This window comes from Diabrotica virgifera, chromosome 4 (genome assembly GCF_917563875.1).
Source record: "Diabrotica virgifera virgifera chromosome 4, PGI_DIABVI_V3a".
NCBI lineage: Eukaryota > Metazoa > Arthropoda > Insecta > Coleoptera > Chrysomelidae > Diabrotica > Diabrotica virgifera.
Window position 1 is genome coordinate 167,295,473 of NC_065446.1, and position 17,459 is coordinate 167,312,931.

Consider the following 17,459-nt stretch of genomic DNA (forward strand, 5'->3'; position numbering starts at 1 on the left):
AAATTACAAATAAAAAATTGCTTGACAATATATTTCCAACATTTTTTTTGAAGTCTCAATATAGCAATAAGTTATTTTTTAGGACTAAAGGCCTTTTTGTTTAAAATCGATATAGAGCATAGACGAGCGAATCGGCTAAGAAAAACTTTAATCTTACAACACTAACGTTTTTCGTGTTGTAAGATTTATAAAAATTGTTTTTAATATTTTCATATCTTTAAATGAAAGTTGTTTTCTAGGTGCCTTGGTGAAAAATTACAATACGTTAGTGATATTTGTTTTGCCTATATCCATGAGAGTCGCTGTGGAAGTTACGGAAACGGTGACATTTTTTCTATAAAAAATCATGCAAAGGGAGGAATAAAAATTCACATATTTAACAGAGAACCACATGCCAAACTAGTAAACGAAGATGCAGGTAAAATAAAATATTGGTTTTATCCTAATTACTAATTTTAGTACTGTGGCGAATGGATTTAGTGTCCGATGCCATATAAACCCAAATAAACAACAACATTTTAGTACTTAGACATTATTTTTTTTTATAATATATTATTATATTATCTTCTTCTTCTTCTTCTTTTTATATAGACATGACTCTGTCTGTGTTTTCAATGTGTCTCTAGTAAGTTGTCGTTCCATCGTTTTCGTGGTCTTCCCACTGATCGTCTTCCTATTGGGGAACCGTCTGTCGCTGTCCTGACTACCCTATTTGTTGTCATTTGGCTTATGTGGTCATTCCATTCTATTCTTCTTTTCTTCCCTCTTACCCAGTTATTAATGTTACCACCTTGCATCTCCGTCGTATATCTGTACTTCTAGCTCTGTCCCATAGAGTCTTACCATCGATTTTTCGAAGGGTTTTCATCTCTGCTGTTTCGAGCAATCTTTTTGTCCTCTCTGTGTCGGGTCGTGTTTCTGCCGCGTATGTCATTATTGGTCTGATGACTGTTTTGTAAATTCTGCCTTTCATTTCTTTTCCGATATTTTTATTTCTCCATATTGTGTAGTTCAGGCAACCTGCGGCTCTGTTTGCTCTATTCACTTGATCTTCCACTTCTGTTTCGAGTCTTCCGTAGCTAGATAGTGTGATGCCTAGGTATTTAAACTCCATCACTTGTTCTATTATCTGACCTTCCAGCTCCAATTTACATCTTATTGGATCTGCTGTTATAACCATGTATTTTGTCTTTTTTGAGGAAATTAACATGTTAAATTTTCTGGCTATTATGTTGAATTGGTGCAGCATACGTTGTATGTAAATCATCTTCACTTTGAGAGATCAGTATTGCATCGTCCGCATAGCAGATTATTTTAAGTTGTTTTTCGCTCATTTGTTATCCTTTTTTAGTTCTTACTTTTTTTATTATTTCGTCCATGATCAGGTTGAACAATTAAGGACTCAAGGAATCCACCTGTCTTATCCCATTGCCGGTTTAAATTGGGTCAGTTAGTTCATCTTCCACTTTTACTTTTATTGTGTTGTTCTGGTAGATGTTTTCTATCGTTTTAATTATTATTTATTATATTATCTCAAATATCATATTATAAAACACGAACTTTTGTAGTTGTTTAATAATATATTTTATTACCTTTTTTGAAAGATCAGATCAGGACAGGTAATTTATACCTCGTCTAGGCTCCATGCCTCTTAATGTTAAGGTTATTTTTTGGGATGTCCCAAGCAGATATCTAAATAGCAGCGAGAGTCCCGCCCACGACCCCTCCCAGACCAGCTTCTTCTTCTTCGTTTCAGTATCCGGTACCAAGCATGCTACGAAAGCACATAAATAAATAGAACACACCATTACCTATAATAAAAGTAAACAAGAATAACACAATAAAAAAGAAAATAATCATTTTCGTTTTGATTCAATTCGAGTCTCTTGCCATCCTCTGACACCTGATGTTTCGGAATCTATCCCTTTTCAAAGAGGCATCGCAAGAAGACTGAATTGAACCGTAACGAAACGAAGAAGAACTGCAGATATTTAAATATTTGCAGCGGAGTGTGGTTAGACTGTCCTCTAACGGGGAATGTCGAAATGATTGAAAATAATTTTGACCACGAGTCCAGTATTCTGTTAACCGAGGTACAGTAGTACCAAGCGGCGCCGCTAGGAGAACACTCCAATAATGCGTCGCAGATTACTTTAATGAAACGTGGTCATTTTGTACTCTGTAACCGAGTAAGATATGACAAAAAAGAAAATAATCGTTTTCGTTTTGATTCAATTCGTCTCTTGCCATCCTCTGACACCTGATGTTTCGGAATCTATCCCTTTTCAAAGAGGCATCGCAAGAAGACTGAATTGAACCATAACGAAACGAAGAAGAACTGCAGATATTTAAATATTTGCACGAAGAAGAACTGCAGATATTTAAATATTTGCAGCGGAGTGTGGTTAGACTGTCCTCTAACGGGGAATGTCGAAATGATTGAAAATAATTTCGACCACGAGTCCAGTATTCTGTTAACCGAGGTACAGTAGTACCAAGCGGCGCCGCTAGGAGAACACTGGAGAAGCACATTACTGGAGTGTTCTTATAGCGGCGGCGCTTGGTACTACTGTACCTCGGTTAACAGAATACTGGACTCGTGGTCGAAATTATTTTCACTCATTTCGTCATTCCCCGTTAGAGGACAGTCTAACCACACTCCGCTGCAAATATTTTAATATCTACAATTCTTCTTCGTTTCGTTATGATTCAATTCAGTCTTCTTGCGAAGCCTCTTTGAAAAGGGATAGATTCCGAAACATCAGGTGTCAGAAGATGGCAAGTGACTCGAATTGAATCAAAACGAAAAGGAATATTTTCTTTTTTGCCATACCTTACTCGGTTATAGAGTACAAAATGACCACGTTTCATTAAATTAATCTGCGACGCATTATTGGAGTGTTCTCCTAGCGGCTCCGCTTGCTACTACTGTACCTCGGTTAACAGAATACTGGACTCGTGGTCGAAATTATTTTTACTCATTTCAATACAATAAAAGCAAAAGTAGAAGGACTAACTGACCCAATTGCTGCTGGCAAGGGAATAAGACAGAGGAATTCCCTGAGTCCTTTATTGGTCATGGATGAAAAATAATAAAAAATTAAGAACTAAAGGAATGTACCAAATGGGAGAAACACAACTTAAAATAATCTGCTATGCAGACGACGCAATACAATCTCCAAGTGAAGATGATTTACAACGTATGCTGCACCAATTTAATATAACTGCTTGAAAATTTTACCTGTTCATTTTCCCAACAGATCACTTTCCGAAAAAAGACCAGATGCATGGTAATAACAACAAATCTACTAAGATGTAAAAAATTAGAGCTGGATGGCCAGATAATATGTAGAACAAGTCATGGAGTTTAAATATCTAGCATCAAATATCAAATAGAGCCGCAGGTTGCCTGAATGAAACATTATGGAGAAATAAAAATATCTGAATAGAAATGAAAGGCAGAATTTACAAAACAGTCATCAGACCAATCATGACATACGCGGCAGACACACGACCTGATACAGAGAGTACAAAAAGAATGCTAGAAACAGCAGATTCGAAAGATTGATGGTAAGATACTATGAGATAGACGTTCTTCTTCTTCTTCAGCCTGTTTACATCCACTTTTTGACAAAGACCTCCCCATGAGTTTTCCATTTTTATTCGTTTTGTGATATTTGGTGCCAGTTTCTCGCTATTTTTGCTTTGATGTCGTCTAGCCATCGTTTTTGTGGTCTTCTTCTACCACTACTGTGCTCGCATGGTCTCCAATGTACAATGTTCTCGTCCACCTTTCGATATTTTGTCGTTCCACGTATCGTACCTAGTTTCATTTCATTTGCGCAATTCTTCCAATAATATATTTCACCTTCTTTCTCCTTCGAACGTCCTATTTTCGTATGTGTTCCCTCAGAGATACTCCTAACATAGCTCGTTCGATTGCCCTCTGTGTCGTTCTAAATCTATTGGTTGCTACCTCTGTAAGTGTAATGGTCTCCATTCCGTAGGCCATAACTGGTAGAATACAACTGTTAGATACCCTTTTTTTTTTTAGATTTTTTGGTATCTTTTTGTTTTTTAGCACATCAATAAGGCTTCCTACTGCTGCCCAAGTCATTCGGATTCATATAATTATCTCTGCGTTTGATTCTGTATGTCTAGTTTGATCGTGTGACCTAGGTATAATATATTCTTCGACACTTTCGATCTCACTTCCATCTAAGTCGATTGTGATATTTTGATTTGTTATCACTTTTGTTTTATTTTAAATTCATTTTTAAACGGATTTTCTCAGGTTCTTGTTTAAGCTCCTTTAGCATCTTTAGGGATAGATCTAAAGTGCAGATATACGACGGAAAAGCAAGGTGGTCAACATTAATAACTGAAAAAATAACAGAAGAGTATAATGGAACGACCACATAAGCTGAGTGACAACAAATAGAGTAGTAAGAACAGCGAGAGACGGTTCATCAAGAGGAAGACGATCAGTGGGAAGAGCACAAAAACGATGGAATTACTGAAGGTACATTAAAAAACAGACAAATGGACAAGTGGAAGTAGAAGGAAGAATAGCAATATCAGTAGAACAAGTGAAAGAAGCAGTTAAGGGAATGAAATTTAAAAAATCTCCAGGCCCAGGCGGAATACATCCAGAGTTGATTAGGTATGGATCATCAACTCTGTTTGAAATGATCCGAAAATTATTCGAAAGATGCTTAAACGGAGAAGAAGTTCCAGAAGAATGGAGACAATCGTATATTTCTCCAATACACAAGAAAGGCACAAATACGGATCCTAAAAACTATAGAGGGATCGCAGTGATTGCGACTATAGGCCGACTATACTCAAAAGTACTACGGAACCTGATAGAAAATAATATTAAAGACAAACAACCCGAAGAACAAGCGGGATTTAGGGCCGGACGCTCCACTATGGATAATATTTTCACATTAACAATTGCAATGGAAAAACGAGTGCAGAGAAATAGAGAAACCCATATAGCTTTAATAGATTTGGAAAAAGCATATGACAGTGTACCGATCTCTAACTATGTATAGAAATGGGTAACTTGAAAATAAACCCAATTCTTATTAACACCACTCAAAAATACTACGAACAAAACTTTGCAAGAATTAAAATGGGACAAGAAATCACCTCCCCTTTTCAAACAACAAAGGAACTAAGACAAGGCTGCTGTCTGTCACCCACCTTATTTAAAATCTATTTGGACAGATCCTTAGTGAAATGGGTAAAAAATGTAGAAACATGGGAATAACGGTGGGAGAAAACACGCTATATACACTTTTCTTTGCGGATGATCAGGTAGTAATTGCCGAAGACAGCTACGATCTTAGCTATATGGTAAGAAAGCTGCAAGAAGAATATGAGGTGGCAGATCTAAACATGAATATGACAAAATGTGAATATCTCTCAGTGGGAACAGATGAAATATGTGACCTAGTCTTGGAAGACGACAAAATCAAAGGCGTGCAATCCTGCAAATATTTGGGGGTCATTTTCAACAAGAAGCGCAGATGAAATCAGGGAAAGAATAAATAAGGGCAGAGCAGCGACCCGTGCCTTAAACTCTCTTCTGTGGCAAAAAACAATTCGACGAAAAACCAAAAAAGACATTTACGGAAGTATAGTCCAAAGTATTACACTTTACGGTTCGGAAGTATGGGACGCCAACAAAAGCTAATAGAAACAAACTTATGACGACAGAAATGGATTATCTGAGACGAAGCTGCGGTAGATCGAAACTGGAGAGAGTTAGAAATGAACAAATAAGAAACGAAATGAAAATGGAGCGAAATATCAATGATGACATAGAGAGAAAACAATTAATCTGGTTCGGACATGTTAAAAGAATGCCAGAGTACAGATTGCCTAGAAGAGTACTGGAATGGATCCCTCCTGAAAGAAGAAAGAGAGGACGACCACGGAGAAGTTGGCGCAACGATATTGATGAAGCAATGGCGGCAAGAGACTTAGAAGAGGCAACTGCATATGACAGAAAAAGATGGAAATTTGGACGGAGAAGCGGCGACAGCCGTAAAAAAAACAGACAGAATCATGTCTACACAAAAAGAAGATCTTAATTTGCCTTATTTTATTCTTCTTTTATTTATTTAAAATTCTCTTATTAAATTTTTTATTTTATAGGAAAACTATTAGTCGTTTCTTATGCTTGGGATGGAAATGCTTTACCAGGAAACGAATATTGGCTGGGAAGCTTAGCAGGTAGTGGAGATCCAGCTGCTGCGTGCTCTACTCAAATATGTGAAATACACAATCCTCACATTAATTCTCTTGTCTGTGCCGATAACTTACATGTGGTTACGGAAGATGGTGTTTTTTCCATAGAAGATTATAAGAAGTTGACCAATGACAAAGAAAACTTAAAAGGGAAAGTCTGAAATTTGGGATATGTTATCCAATTAATTATTATATCAAGTATTTGATATATTTTATAATAGTACAAACAATAATTAAAAAGTATATTATATAAAACTAACAATATGTACTAATAAAATGCTTGGATCCATTAAGATTTTGTGTTTTTTTTTAATATAAATTATGGAGTAGATGTACCAATTGAAATATAATAACTCGGTATACAGTATATAACTAAACGGTATATAACTAAACATTTGACATTGTACTATTTTTTTACTGTTCCAGTTGCTTTGTTATCATTACTTATATGAATTTTTGTAATAAAGAACTGATTAAAATGGTTTTTGTGATAGGAGAGTATAACAAAAACAAGAATAAAAGACCGCTAAACGCCTTAAAAATGAGTGGCGCATACAATATTCCAGCTACAAAAGATCGTATATACGCTATTCCACGAACATACGCCTGTTTTGGATTATTTCGACAACGAATATTTTACTGTGCAAAATAAGGAGAACGAAAGTAAATTGCAAATTACATTGTTGTTTGTTGGAATAATTATTAGCGCCATTACATTTACTTTCGTATTTCTTATGTTGCACAGTAAAATATTCGTTGTCGAAGTAATCCAAAAGAGGCGTATGTTCGTGGAATGTCCACGAACGTCCAATGGAATGTCCAAGAAGTAATAATAAAAATGTATTTTCATTTTGATGCAAAACACAATTCTAGTTTTATTTTAAAAGATTTTTCCATAATATTTGCTAAATTTGAAGTAAACGCGCCACAAAAGAGTAACTTTGATACAGTTTGAATTTTGAAACTCTTCTGTGGCGCGTTTACGTCAATAACACTAGAATTTTGTTTTACATCAAAATGAAAATACATTTTCGCGCCACGTAATATTCATATTAGATCTTTTGTAGCTGGACTATTGTATGCGCCACTCATTTTTAAGGTGTTTAACGGTTTTTTATTGAGCTTTTTATTATTGAGCTTGAGAAACCGCTTTTCCCGTAGGAAATAGATTTGATCATACTTATGAAGCCTATAACTTAAAAATTCGAATTTTCCCGGATATGATGTATACACCGTTAGATTCATCTGGAGTCCTTATACAAACGCTCAGTTATTGGCGCAATTCGTAGGTTGAAATTTTGAGTAATTGTCGAAAAAGCAAAATTTTCAAAGTATAGTTTTTCAGTTTTTCGGCTATACTGAGCCGTGTATATGTCTGATCCTGACGGCTTAGACGCCATTTGAAAGCTTAACTCAACACTATTGATTTGGTGTATTTACGTTTCTCCTGTCTCTTCTTGATTCGAAGATATATACCCCCAAAAAATATGCCGTTTTGTACCTACCAAGTCCTCTAGCTGGCTTATGGGTGGTCAAAAGTCACAAACTACACCGGTTCTGAATCGACCCTGACCCCCTCTTCAAACACAGAAAAAAAAATTCAAATCGGTTTAACTTTCAAACACACATACATATCCACAAACATTTTCCCTTTTTTAAATAAAAATTTAGTCATACTTCTGAGCTCGGTAACTTTTGAATAGTACAACCGATTTTCAAAATTGTTGGAAAGGTAATGATCAGTACTATTAGAAGCCGCAAAGGTCGGACCTAAATTTTTGAAGTTTTTGGGAGTTTTGGGGACTAGAACGAAAAACAGACTCTAAATAGAAAGGGCCGTAAAATCCACACCCTTGGACCAAAATGGATGGTTGATATATGAATGGGTGAGTCTTTTCCTGAACTTTAAGATGGGACTTGGCCCATCTTTCAAATCAGTCAGATTTAGAAAATCGAAAATTTCGTGTATATAATAGTGTCGCGTGCAGGGGGGTGTTGGTGTGCGCCACTGGCGAGAACTGCCGTTCTCTGGTATTGTACTACTAGCAATAAGAATTTTTCATCAGCCATTCCCTGCTAGATGAGAACCAAGAAGAGAAACTTTTAAAAGTATACTAAAACGGTTTCAACAGACTAGATACTTAGTTTATAAGAACGGTCGTCCTAATATGCAGATCCTCAGTGACACTAAGGATTACATTTAATTTATTTTATTGATTTACAATAGTATTTATTTGATCAGGTTTCTCGTATTTTAAGTATCCAGTCCGTTAAAAACATTCTAGTATACCTTCAAAAGTTTCTTTTCTTGGTTGTCGTCTATCAGGGAATTGCTGATGAAAAATTCTTATTGCTAGTAGCACATTTTTGTTATACTCTCCTAGCACAAAAACCATTTTAATCAGATCCTTGATAGAAAAAATTATATAAGTAATGGTAACAAAGCAACTGAAACTATAAAAATAGTATAATGTCAAATGTTTTAGCAAAATTGTCATAGCCAACTAAGTATGTATGTTTTTATTAAAATTTTACGCACCATCAATCTTAACTACTTAGGTTTTTGGATACTTCATCCAATATTCATAAACTAAGAATCAGTCTAGATTAATATTTATTTTTTTTCGAAAAATTATTTTTGATTTAATATTTTCACTGCCACCTAATACAATTTCACGTAATTTTTGTTGCAATTAATGTTTGACGTAATAAATCACGAAAAACTAAAGCAGTTCGGTATAGGGAATATTTAAGAATTAAAAAAGTACCATAATATATCATTTCATTACAATACTAAAATACAGGGTGTTCCATTTAAGAAAACTCAGAAAATACTTATTCCGAGTTTCGACAAACACTGTATATTAAAATTAAACATTTCGCTATATTATTAATGTTTGACAATAGTAGACTATATTAAAAAACCTTTGAACATAAATAGAAATGTTTATGTCATATCACTACAATTCTACATGAGAATGTTGCTACTAAATTAGCAAAACAACGTAATTATCTCTTAAACTACCTCGTATACTATTAAAAAAACCTTATATTTTATGAAGCAAGACATCGAGGAGAATCCAAAAATGTAAACATATACAGGGTGCTCCATTTAAAAAAACATAAGTTTGTGTCACCCTGTCAATTCGGATGGCCCTGTATATTTGAAAATATTATTAAATTATGGTCCTATCTGTGCCATAACTTTTATTTAAATAACTTTTTTTCGTATCTCTTACGACAAACGAGTAATTAGACTTTGTCACAGTAATGCCCCACCCTGTATATACTTTTTGTTGCACCTTTCAGGCCTTCGTGTACTTGTTTCTTTTTCAGGCTCTCGCATATAGTTTTTCTTTCGATTTAATCAAATGCTTTTTCCATGTCTATAAAACTTACGCATACTTGTTTATTTTTCTTTAAGGCTTTTTCTATTACCTGTTGCATAGTAAAGATAATATGGTTTGTGTGTTATATCCTTTTGTGAATCTGCTTTGTACATCATGTAGTTTATGTTCTATTTATATCCTGATTTTTCTTTCTATTATTATTTCGTATAGTTTTGCTGCGACAGATAAAAGGGATATGCCTCTATAGTTCTGACAGTCTCTTCCGTTTTTTAAGACAGATTAAGGATGTATAATAGTCTTTTCTTTGCCTTTTCTCCTATATATTTCAACATCTCTGGACTAACTTCACCGCTCCCAGGAGCTTCGCCAGTCTTTATCTTTAATATTGATTCCTTTAATTCTTCTTTTTCAACAGTTCAACAGTTCATTCAACAGTTGTTCGAAATGTTCTCTCCATCTTTCCATTATGTCTCTGTCATCAGTTACTATTTTTCCATTCTTGGTCATTATTTGTTTTAGATTTATTTCTTTGTGGCGTCGTAGGGTTTTCAGTGTTCTATAAAACAATTTGAGATTTTCTTTATTGTATTTTGTATCTTTAATATTTTGGTTGTAGTAGAGGATCCGATATAAGGTCGATTTGCACCGATATGCTCAATGGATAAAAATTATTGGATATGTAATTTAGCATGTTAACAATTACAAAAAACAAGGGTTGCCTGATCTAATCTTGTTCTAACTATAATTAAAAAATGACATTTTTTTTATGAATTTAAAAAAAAATTCGACCCGGGCAGATATTATTTCAGATTTTTTGGATCATTCTAAACAAAAAAGGTCTTTTGTATTTTTTCTCTAAAGTTGATCGTTTTCGAGTTATAAACAATTTTAAAACTGAAAGAAGAACGAAAGATGAAATTTTCAAGGGTCAAAAACACAATAAAAATATTATTTTTGTAATCATCAAGTACATAAATTCAAGTTCAAACCTTTTTTCTATCAGGTCTCGGTAAGAATTTTAGCCATGTTTTATTCTAAAACATATTTTTTTAATTGTTAATGAGGAAGGTTTCTTATGGGGAGACGGGCATTAACAACTAAAAAACAATGTTTCAGAATGAAATAAGTCCAAAAGACTTATCAAGAACTGATAGAATAATATTTGAACTTGAATGTACTTCGTAATTTTAAAAATGATATTTTATACTTATGTTTTTGAGCCTTGAAAATCGTAATCTTTCGTTCTTTTTTCAGTTTTAAATTGTTTATAACTAGAAAATGATCAACTTTAGAGAAAAATTACATCAGACCTTTTTTGTTTAGAACGACCTAAAAAATCTAAAATAATATTTGCCCGGGTCGAATTTTTTTTTAAATTTATAAAAAAAATTTCATTTTTTAATTATTAATTAATTATAGTTAGAACAAGATTAGATCTGGCAACCCTTGTTTTTTGTAATTGTTAACATGCTAAATTACATATCCAATAATTTTTATTCATTAAACAGATCGGTACAAATCGACCTTATATCGTATCTTAGACTATTGCATTATGTCTTGTAAGTATCCTATCTACAATTTCTTCTTTTCTTTTATTTCGATTTTTACCTCCTGATTCCATCATGGTGTCCGTTTCACTTTTCTGTTGTTTCTTGTGGTCCTGCATACCTACTAGTTTTGCTACTGTTTCTGTCATTTCTTCTTCTTTGTCCATTTCCTTCTCTAATTCTTCCTTATATCTAATTTTTGTTGATTCTTCCCTTAGTATTTTAATGATTTCCTTGTTTTTCATATTCTTTTCATATATGCTTTTTTTTTCTTTTCCTTTGCTGTTAAATGTAGTTTGCAGCAGGTAGTGATCACTGCATATTTCATAGTTTCTTCTCACCCTTACGTCTTTTATCCAGCTCCTCTCTGCTTTTTGTACTATAGTATAGTCAATAATTGATTGTTCGTTTTTTTGATATTACTTCTTCTCGTATGATGTATCTTTTTGTGTTGTAAATGTGTATTCATGATCATCATATTATTAGGCTATTGATTATATTCAAAATAAGATAGCTAAAAGGAACTACAACGTTAACGGGGTTTTATTATTTGATATGGTCAATGGACATCTATATATGAAAAAACCGCGGAGTGCTACCATTTAAAGGGGTGCGTTTTTGAGAAATGGGTGAATTAGTCCCTGGGCACAGGTTACATTAGGGTGAGTTCTATGCACTTTTGGTACAAAAACGTCTACATAAAAATTGTTCCTGGTTAAATTTCCTATCTAAATATAACTTTTTAAAGTCAAAGATACTTTTTTTTACAAAAATATATTCAAAAGAAAAAGCACAAAGAAACCCAAAAGAAAGAAATTTTGTTTTTTGTCCCATAACTTTTGTCCACGGGGATATAAGTATAGACATTGCTTCACAGAAAAAAAACTTACATATTTTCTCTTTAAAATGATGTTTAGTAGAGGTCATTAGGATTTACAGTTTTCGAAATATGATTTTTAAAAGTTCGCCACTCACAGCAATTTTGGGCAATTTTCCTTGTTATTTCGCAAATTTTGTTCTGTAACTTTTTTCTACGTAACTTTAGGTATATGCAATGGTACACGTAATAGGAATAGAAATCAATTACCTTTAAAATGGTCTACTGTATAACGTTGTACGACTTTTTTTAAAGAGATTATGGTTTTTCAAGGTTTTATACTTTTAACGATTTTTTTATAATATAATATAAAAATAAAACAAAATTATTATATAATATATTATATATTATATAATACCTAATATAAAGAAATATTATTTTTTACATTTTTTACGATTATTTTTGAAATTTCTCATTATAACTTTTTATTTCTTGTACATGAATATACTATCCATATATTGCGCAATTAAGAGGGCTTACTTTCTGTTCTTTAAAATGATGTATCATCTATATTAAAATACATAGTGGAAACCGAGTGATTATTTGATATTTTTTTACCTGTATTATTTAAAATTATTTCTTTTACAAAAATTACATAAACATTAGTCTTAAAAAACATCACTTTAGTTAAAATTATTTAAACGTTGACATTTAAAAAATTTTCAAAACCAAAGTCCATCTCTTCGTTGGCATTAGCTTCAATATCTTCCTCTGACACCTCAGTTATCTTAAACTTCCCACAATTAGTACCCATGCACATGCACCCTTTGCAGAATATTGAACAACTAATTCGTATCTTCCAACAACCGCAGTTTTTTGTACATCCTTTGGTACATTTACATGCTATTTTTTCAAGCAAAGCTTGTGATGCAGGAGCTTTGACAGTAAATGTTGGAATTAATCCATATTTTCAAGTTTGCCCGGCCGAGTCAAGTGGATCCAAAGTATTACCTATAAAAAATAAGATTCAATCATAACACAATCACATAAAAAAGTTATAATGAGGAATTTAAAAAATAATCCTAAAATCAAAAATCGTTGCAAGTACTTTTTACAATTTCAAAAAGCATATCTTATTCAAAAATAACCCTAGAATTTTTTATAATACACCATTTTAAAGTAAACAGAATAAGCTTTCTTTTTTATTATATAATATATACCATATATAAAAAAAGTTATAATATAGTAAAAAAAAGTTAAAAGTCTTGAAAAAGATAACCTCTTTAAAAGAAGTCGTACAACATTATACAGTAGACCATTTTAAAGGTAATTGATTTCTATTCCTCTTACATGTACCATTGCTTATACCTAAAGTTACGTAGAAAAAAGTTACAGAACAATATTTGCGAAATAACAAGGAAAATTGCCCAAAATTGCTGTGAGTGGCGAACTTTGAAAAATCATATTTCGAAAACTGTAAATCCTAATGACCTCTACCAAAGATCATTTTAAAGAGAAAATATGTAAGTTTTTTTTCTGTGAAGCAATGTCTATACCTATATCCCCGTGGACAAAAGTTATGGGACAAAAAACAAAATTTCTTTCTGTTGGGTTTCTTTGTGCTTTTTCTTTTGAATATATTTTTGTAAAAAAAAGTATCTTTGACTTTAAAAAGTTATATTTAGATAGGAAATTTAACGAGGAACAATTTTTATGTAGACGTGTTTGTACCAAAAGTGCATAGAACGCACCCTAATGTAACCTGTGCCCAGGGACTAATTCACCCATTTCTCAAAAACGCACCCCTTTAAATGGTAGCACTCCGCGGTTTTTTCATATAGAGAGATTCATTGACCATATGAAATAATAAAACCCCGTTAACGTTGTAGTTCCTTTCTATAGTACATAATCAATAGCCTATATTGTCTAAACAGAATTCAAGTAACAGTTTTCCATTTTTGTTGATTTGATAGTGACCACTACTTACGTTTCTTGTATTTTTTCGTTTATTATCGGTTACACAAACAGCAAGAGCTGTTAAAAGTAAATCGTTATCTGACATGTTTCTTTTAAAGTAAAAGTCGTACTGAAAAATCGGTACGTGTGTGTTTTCATTCGATTTTATTGCACTGCAATTGCATTCGATAAAATCGCTACTGCGGCGTTGGAACGTGAGTGGCGGGCTTAACAATTCCTGGGGAAGCTTTACTTTGCTCGGTTGCCACTTCTCCTTCGTGGAAGCTGATTCGTGGACATTATTATCTAGTGCGACCTGTCTCAAACCGGTATGGAGATTTTCCTGAAACGGCTGTAAAACTTCAAGCTTTTGGCTCCGGGTGTTGATTTTCTACCACTTTTGGTGTGGTGGTGGTGTCCCAGTGGCAGGTAGAATTACTAAACCTGTATAAACAGAACAGATGTAGGCCCTGATTCTAAATCAAATTTCGACCAAAAACAAGTCGCTTTCAATATGGCGACGGTTGAAATGCGATTGTGCGAGCCTTGTGGATTTTAGTTGAACTAACGAAGTGACGTCATGAAATAGCCACTATCGAAATTAATAGCGACTTTAAAAAGGGTGTTGATATTATAATTTCGACTGTCGAAATTATTTGACACGGAGATGAATGAATGGCCAAAAGCGAGGTTAGGTTTGGTGAACGGCCAAGGAAAACTAAAGCAAAAGGTATTATAATATAGCTGGGTTTAACTGAAATTTGCTTGTTTTGAGGAATTAGATAGAATAGTATTAAATTAGAAATATAATAATTGAGAATGTCCACAACATGAATCATCAACTCAATGAAAGATGTAAGGCAATAATCTGGGAAAATTAGTAAAAAACAAGGAAAATTAATTACCAGCTATTTTATTGCTGGACATGCTGAAATCAAATCTTATGATTTCCTATATTAGTAGTATAGCTGTGCAAAGTCCACAGAAAGTGTGCTATTTTGTTTATAAACAAATTAGCGCTCCGAAATCTTTTTTTTATTATTGCTCTATAACTCCGAAAATTTTAACTTTAAACCTAAACACTCACATAAAAATTGACAGTAATTTAATTCTGCACATTGATAATTTATTCCAATTTCCTTCGACGGAAATTTTCCTCGGAAAATTCGGGTTTTCCAAACAAAATCTTTAATTTTCAACTAAAATTTGAGGGAAGTAATTATTTATCAATAATTAAATAATTTGGCGACAGTGACATAAATCTTTTTTGTTATGAGTGTCTTGAAGATATGAAAATTTGTATGTACAAAGAGGACCGGAATTAAAAGGTATCTAATGGTTCAAAGATTAAAATCCTGTTGTTTATAACTCTGTCGCGAATGCCGGTCAAAGGACATCGCACACATCTTATGGAAAATATAATGTCACTCAAATTCAATAAAATTTATACGAATAGATTCGTTTTAAATTAACGGTCAAATCTTATCATTGCGCCAACTCCATATTTTCAATAATAAGAGCAGAAATTGATATAAATAAATCTGAAATCAAATGGATACGTACATAAGTTAGAGAGAGAAAAAATATTTTATAATACCCAAATTGTCGGTACTCCATCAATCAGCGGATTAGTTTCACTAATCCGCTTAGGCCCAGCGGGGTTTAAGCTCTTTTGAATAGCACCCAGAGCAAGAGTGATTGTAACTGACAGTTTTACTGACTCCAAAAATGTGATTTCGATAAACTTTAATTGCAATTTGCGCCGTAATTAATCATAATTAAGAGTTGGCGCAATGGTAAGATTTGACCGTTAATTTAAAACGAATCTATTCGTATAAATTTTATTGAATTTGAGTGACATTATATTTTCCATAAGATGTGTGCGATGTCCTTTGACCGGTTATACCTGGAATCAGTCCTCGCAATTCAATTTGTTTTTCTTCGAAAAGGACACAGAAGCCGTGCCCTTTTCAACAGCGTTAACTTAATTTAATTTAATCTAATATTTTCTGAGGGGTTCTATTTGTTTATAAGCCAAAAAATTGTTTCTTTATAACATTCCTGAGACCGCTCAAATGGTCCAATTTCAATCCTGTAAGGTACGTTGAATAGGTATAGTGCTTTTTTATACGAAAATCATAGTTATTCTGGTGTATCATATTCTTGCTGGTTATTATTTCGACCGAAATTTTTTAATTAACATTTTAATTATTGCTAAACTATTCGTTAGATTGTCGCCGGTCTCCTGATATACAGAGGGGCTAAATTATGGAATAAATTCATTTTCTCTAAAATGGACGATTTTAGAGAAAAATCCGGAAACAGGTCGATTTTTATTTTTAAATTAAATTTCTTGGCATATATTTCAAACTAGTGACGTCATCCATCCGAGCGTGATGACGTAATCGATTATTTTTTTAAATAGGAATAGGGGTTCGTGTTGTAGCTCATTTACAAAGGCGTTCAATTCTCTATTCAGTATTATAAACATTAATATTATTATTTATCCAGGGAGGCCAAAAAAAATTTTGAATTAAATTAATTGACGCAAGAAAGAAGAATGCATGTAATTTATTTAACTCAAAATACATTCTATTGCTGTCAGAAAATAGAAAAAAAAATGTTTATTTTGAATAATTATATATATTATTTGTGAAATAAACCTTTTTTTCTATTTTCTGACAGCAGTACAATGTATTTTGAGTTAAATAAATTACATACGTTCTTCTTTTTGCGCCAATTAATTTAATTCAAAAAATGGCAACCCTGTATAAATACCTACTGATATTAATGTTTATATTACTGAATAGAGAATTGAACGCCCTTTCAAATGACCTACCACACGACCCCTATTTCCATTAACAAAATTATCGATTACGTCATCACGCTCAGATAGATGACGTCACTAGTATGAAATATATGCCAAAAAATTGTAATTTAAAAATAAAAATCGACCTCTTTCGGGATTTTGCTCCAAAATCGTCCGTTTTAAAGAAATGAATTTATTCCATAATTTAGCCCCTCTGTATAATCTACTATAATAAATCTTTCATGTCATCAATTATTTAATTATTGATAAATAATTAGGTACTTCCCTAAAATTTTAATTGAAAATTGCAGATTTTTTGGGAAACTCGGATTTTCTGAGTAAAATTTTTGTTGAAGGAAATCGGAAAAAAAAATAACTTTGTGCAGAACTAAATTACGGTGAATTTTTATTTGAGTGTTTTTGGCTCAAAGGAAAAATTTTAGGAGTTACAGACCACTAATTGAAAAAAAAAGAAGATTTAGGAGTGCTAATTTGTTTATAAATAAAATAACACACTCTCTGCGGACTTGTCATACCCCATATTACTAATATATGCAATCTTAAGATTCGATTTTAGCAATAAAATAGCTGGTAAATAATTTTTCCCAAAAATGGCATTTTTTCGATAATTTTCCCAGACTATCAACAAATTCCAATAAACCGAAGCGCCAACCCAAATTCTGAGCAGTCTCAACATGATAAGGTTAATATCCCCAGTTGTA

The 17,459-nt window shown here is 32.8% G+C and overlaps 1 protein-coding gene across 4 annotated transcripts in view; it reads left to right on the forward strand.

Annotated features, from left to right (window-relative positions):
• LOC114342827 (uncharacterized) overlaps positions 1-17,459 on the forward strand; it is a 117,165-nt gene that overhangs the window by 80,420 nt on the left and 19,286 nt on the right. For 2 of the 4 annotated variants that reach the window (XM_050649786.1, XM_028293638.2), the window contains 2 exons: positions 240-418; positions 6,166-6,551. The exons of the other annotated variants lie outside the window; for them this stretch is intronic. In XM_050649786.1, coding sequence (XP_050505743.1) covers positions 240-418; positions 6,166-6,419 — 433 coding nt within the window. In that variant the 3' untranslated portion in view covers positions 6,420-6,551. Of the gene's footprint in view, positions 1-239; positions 419-6,165; positions 6,552-17,459 lie in introns of those variants that run through there. 4 annotated transcript variants of the gene reach the window in all.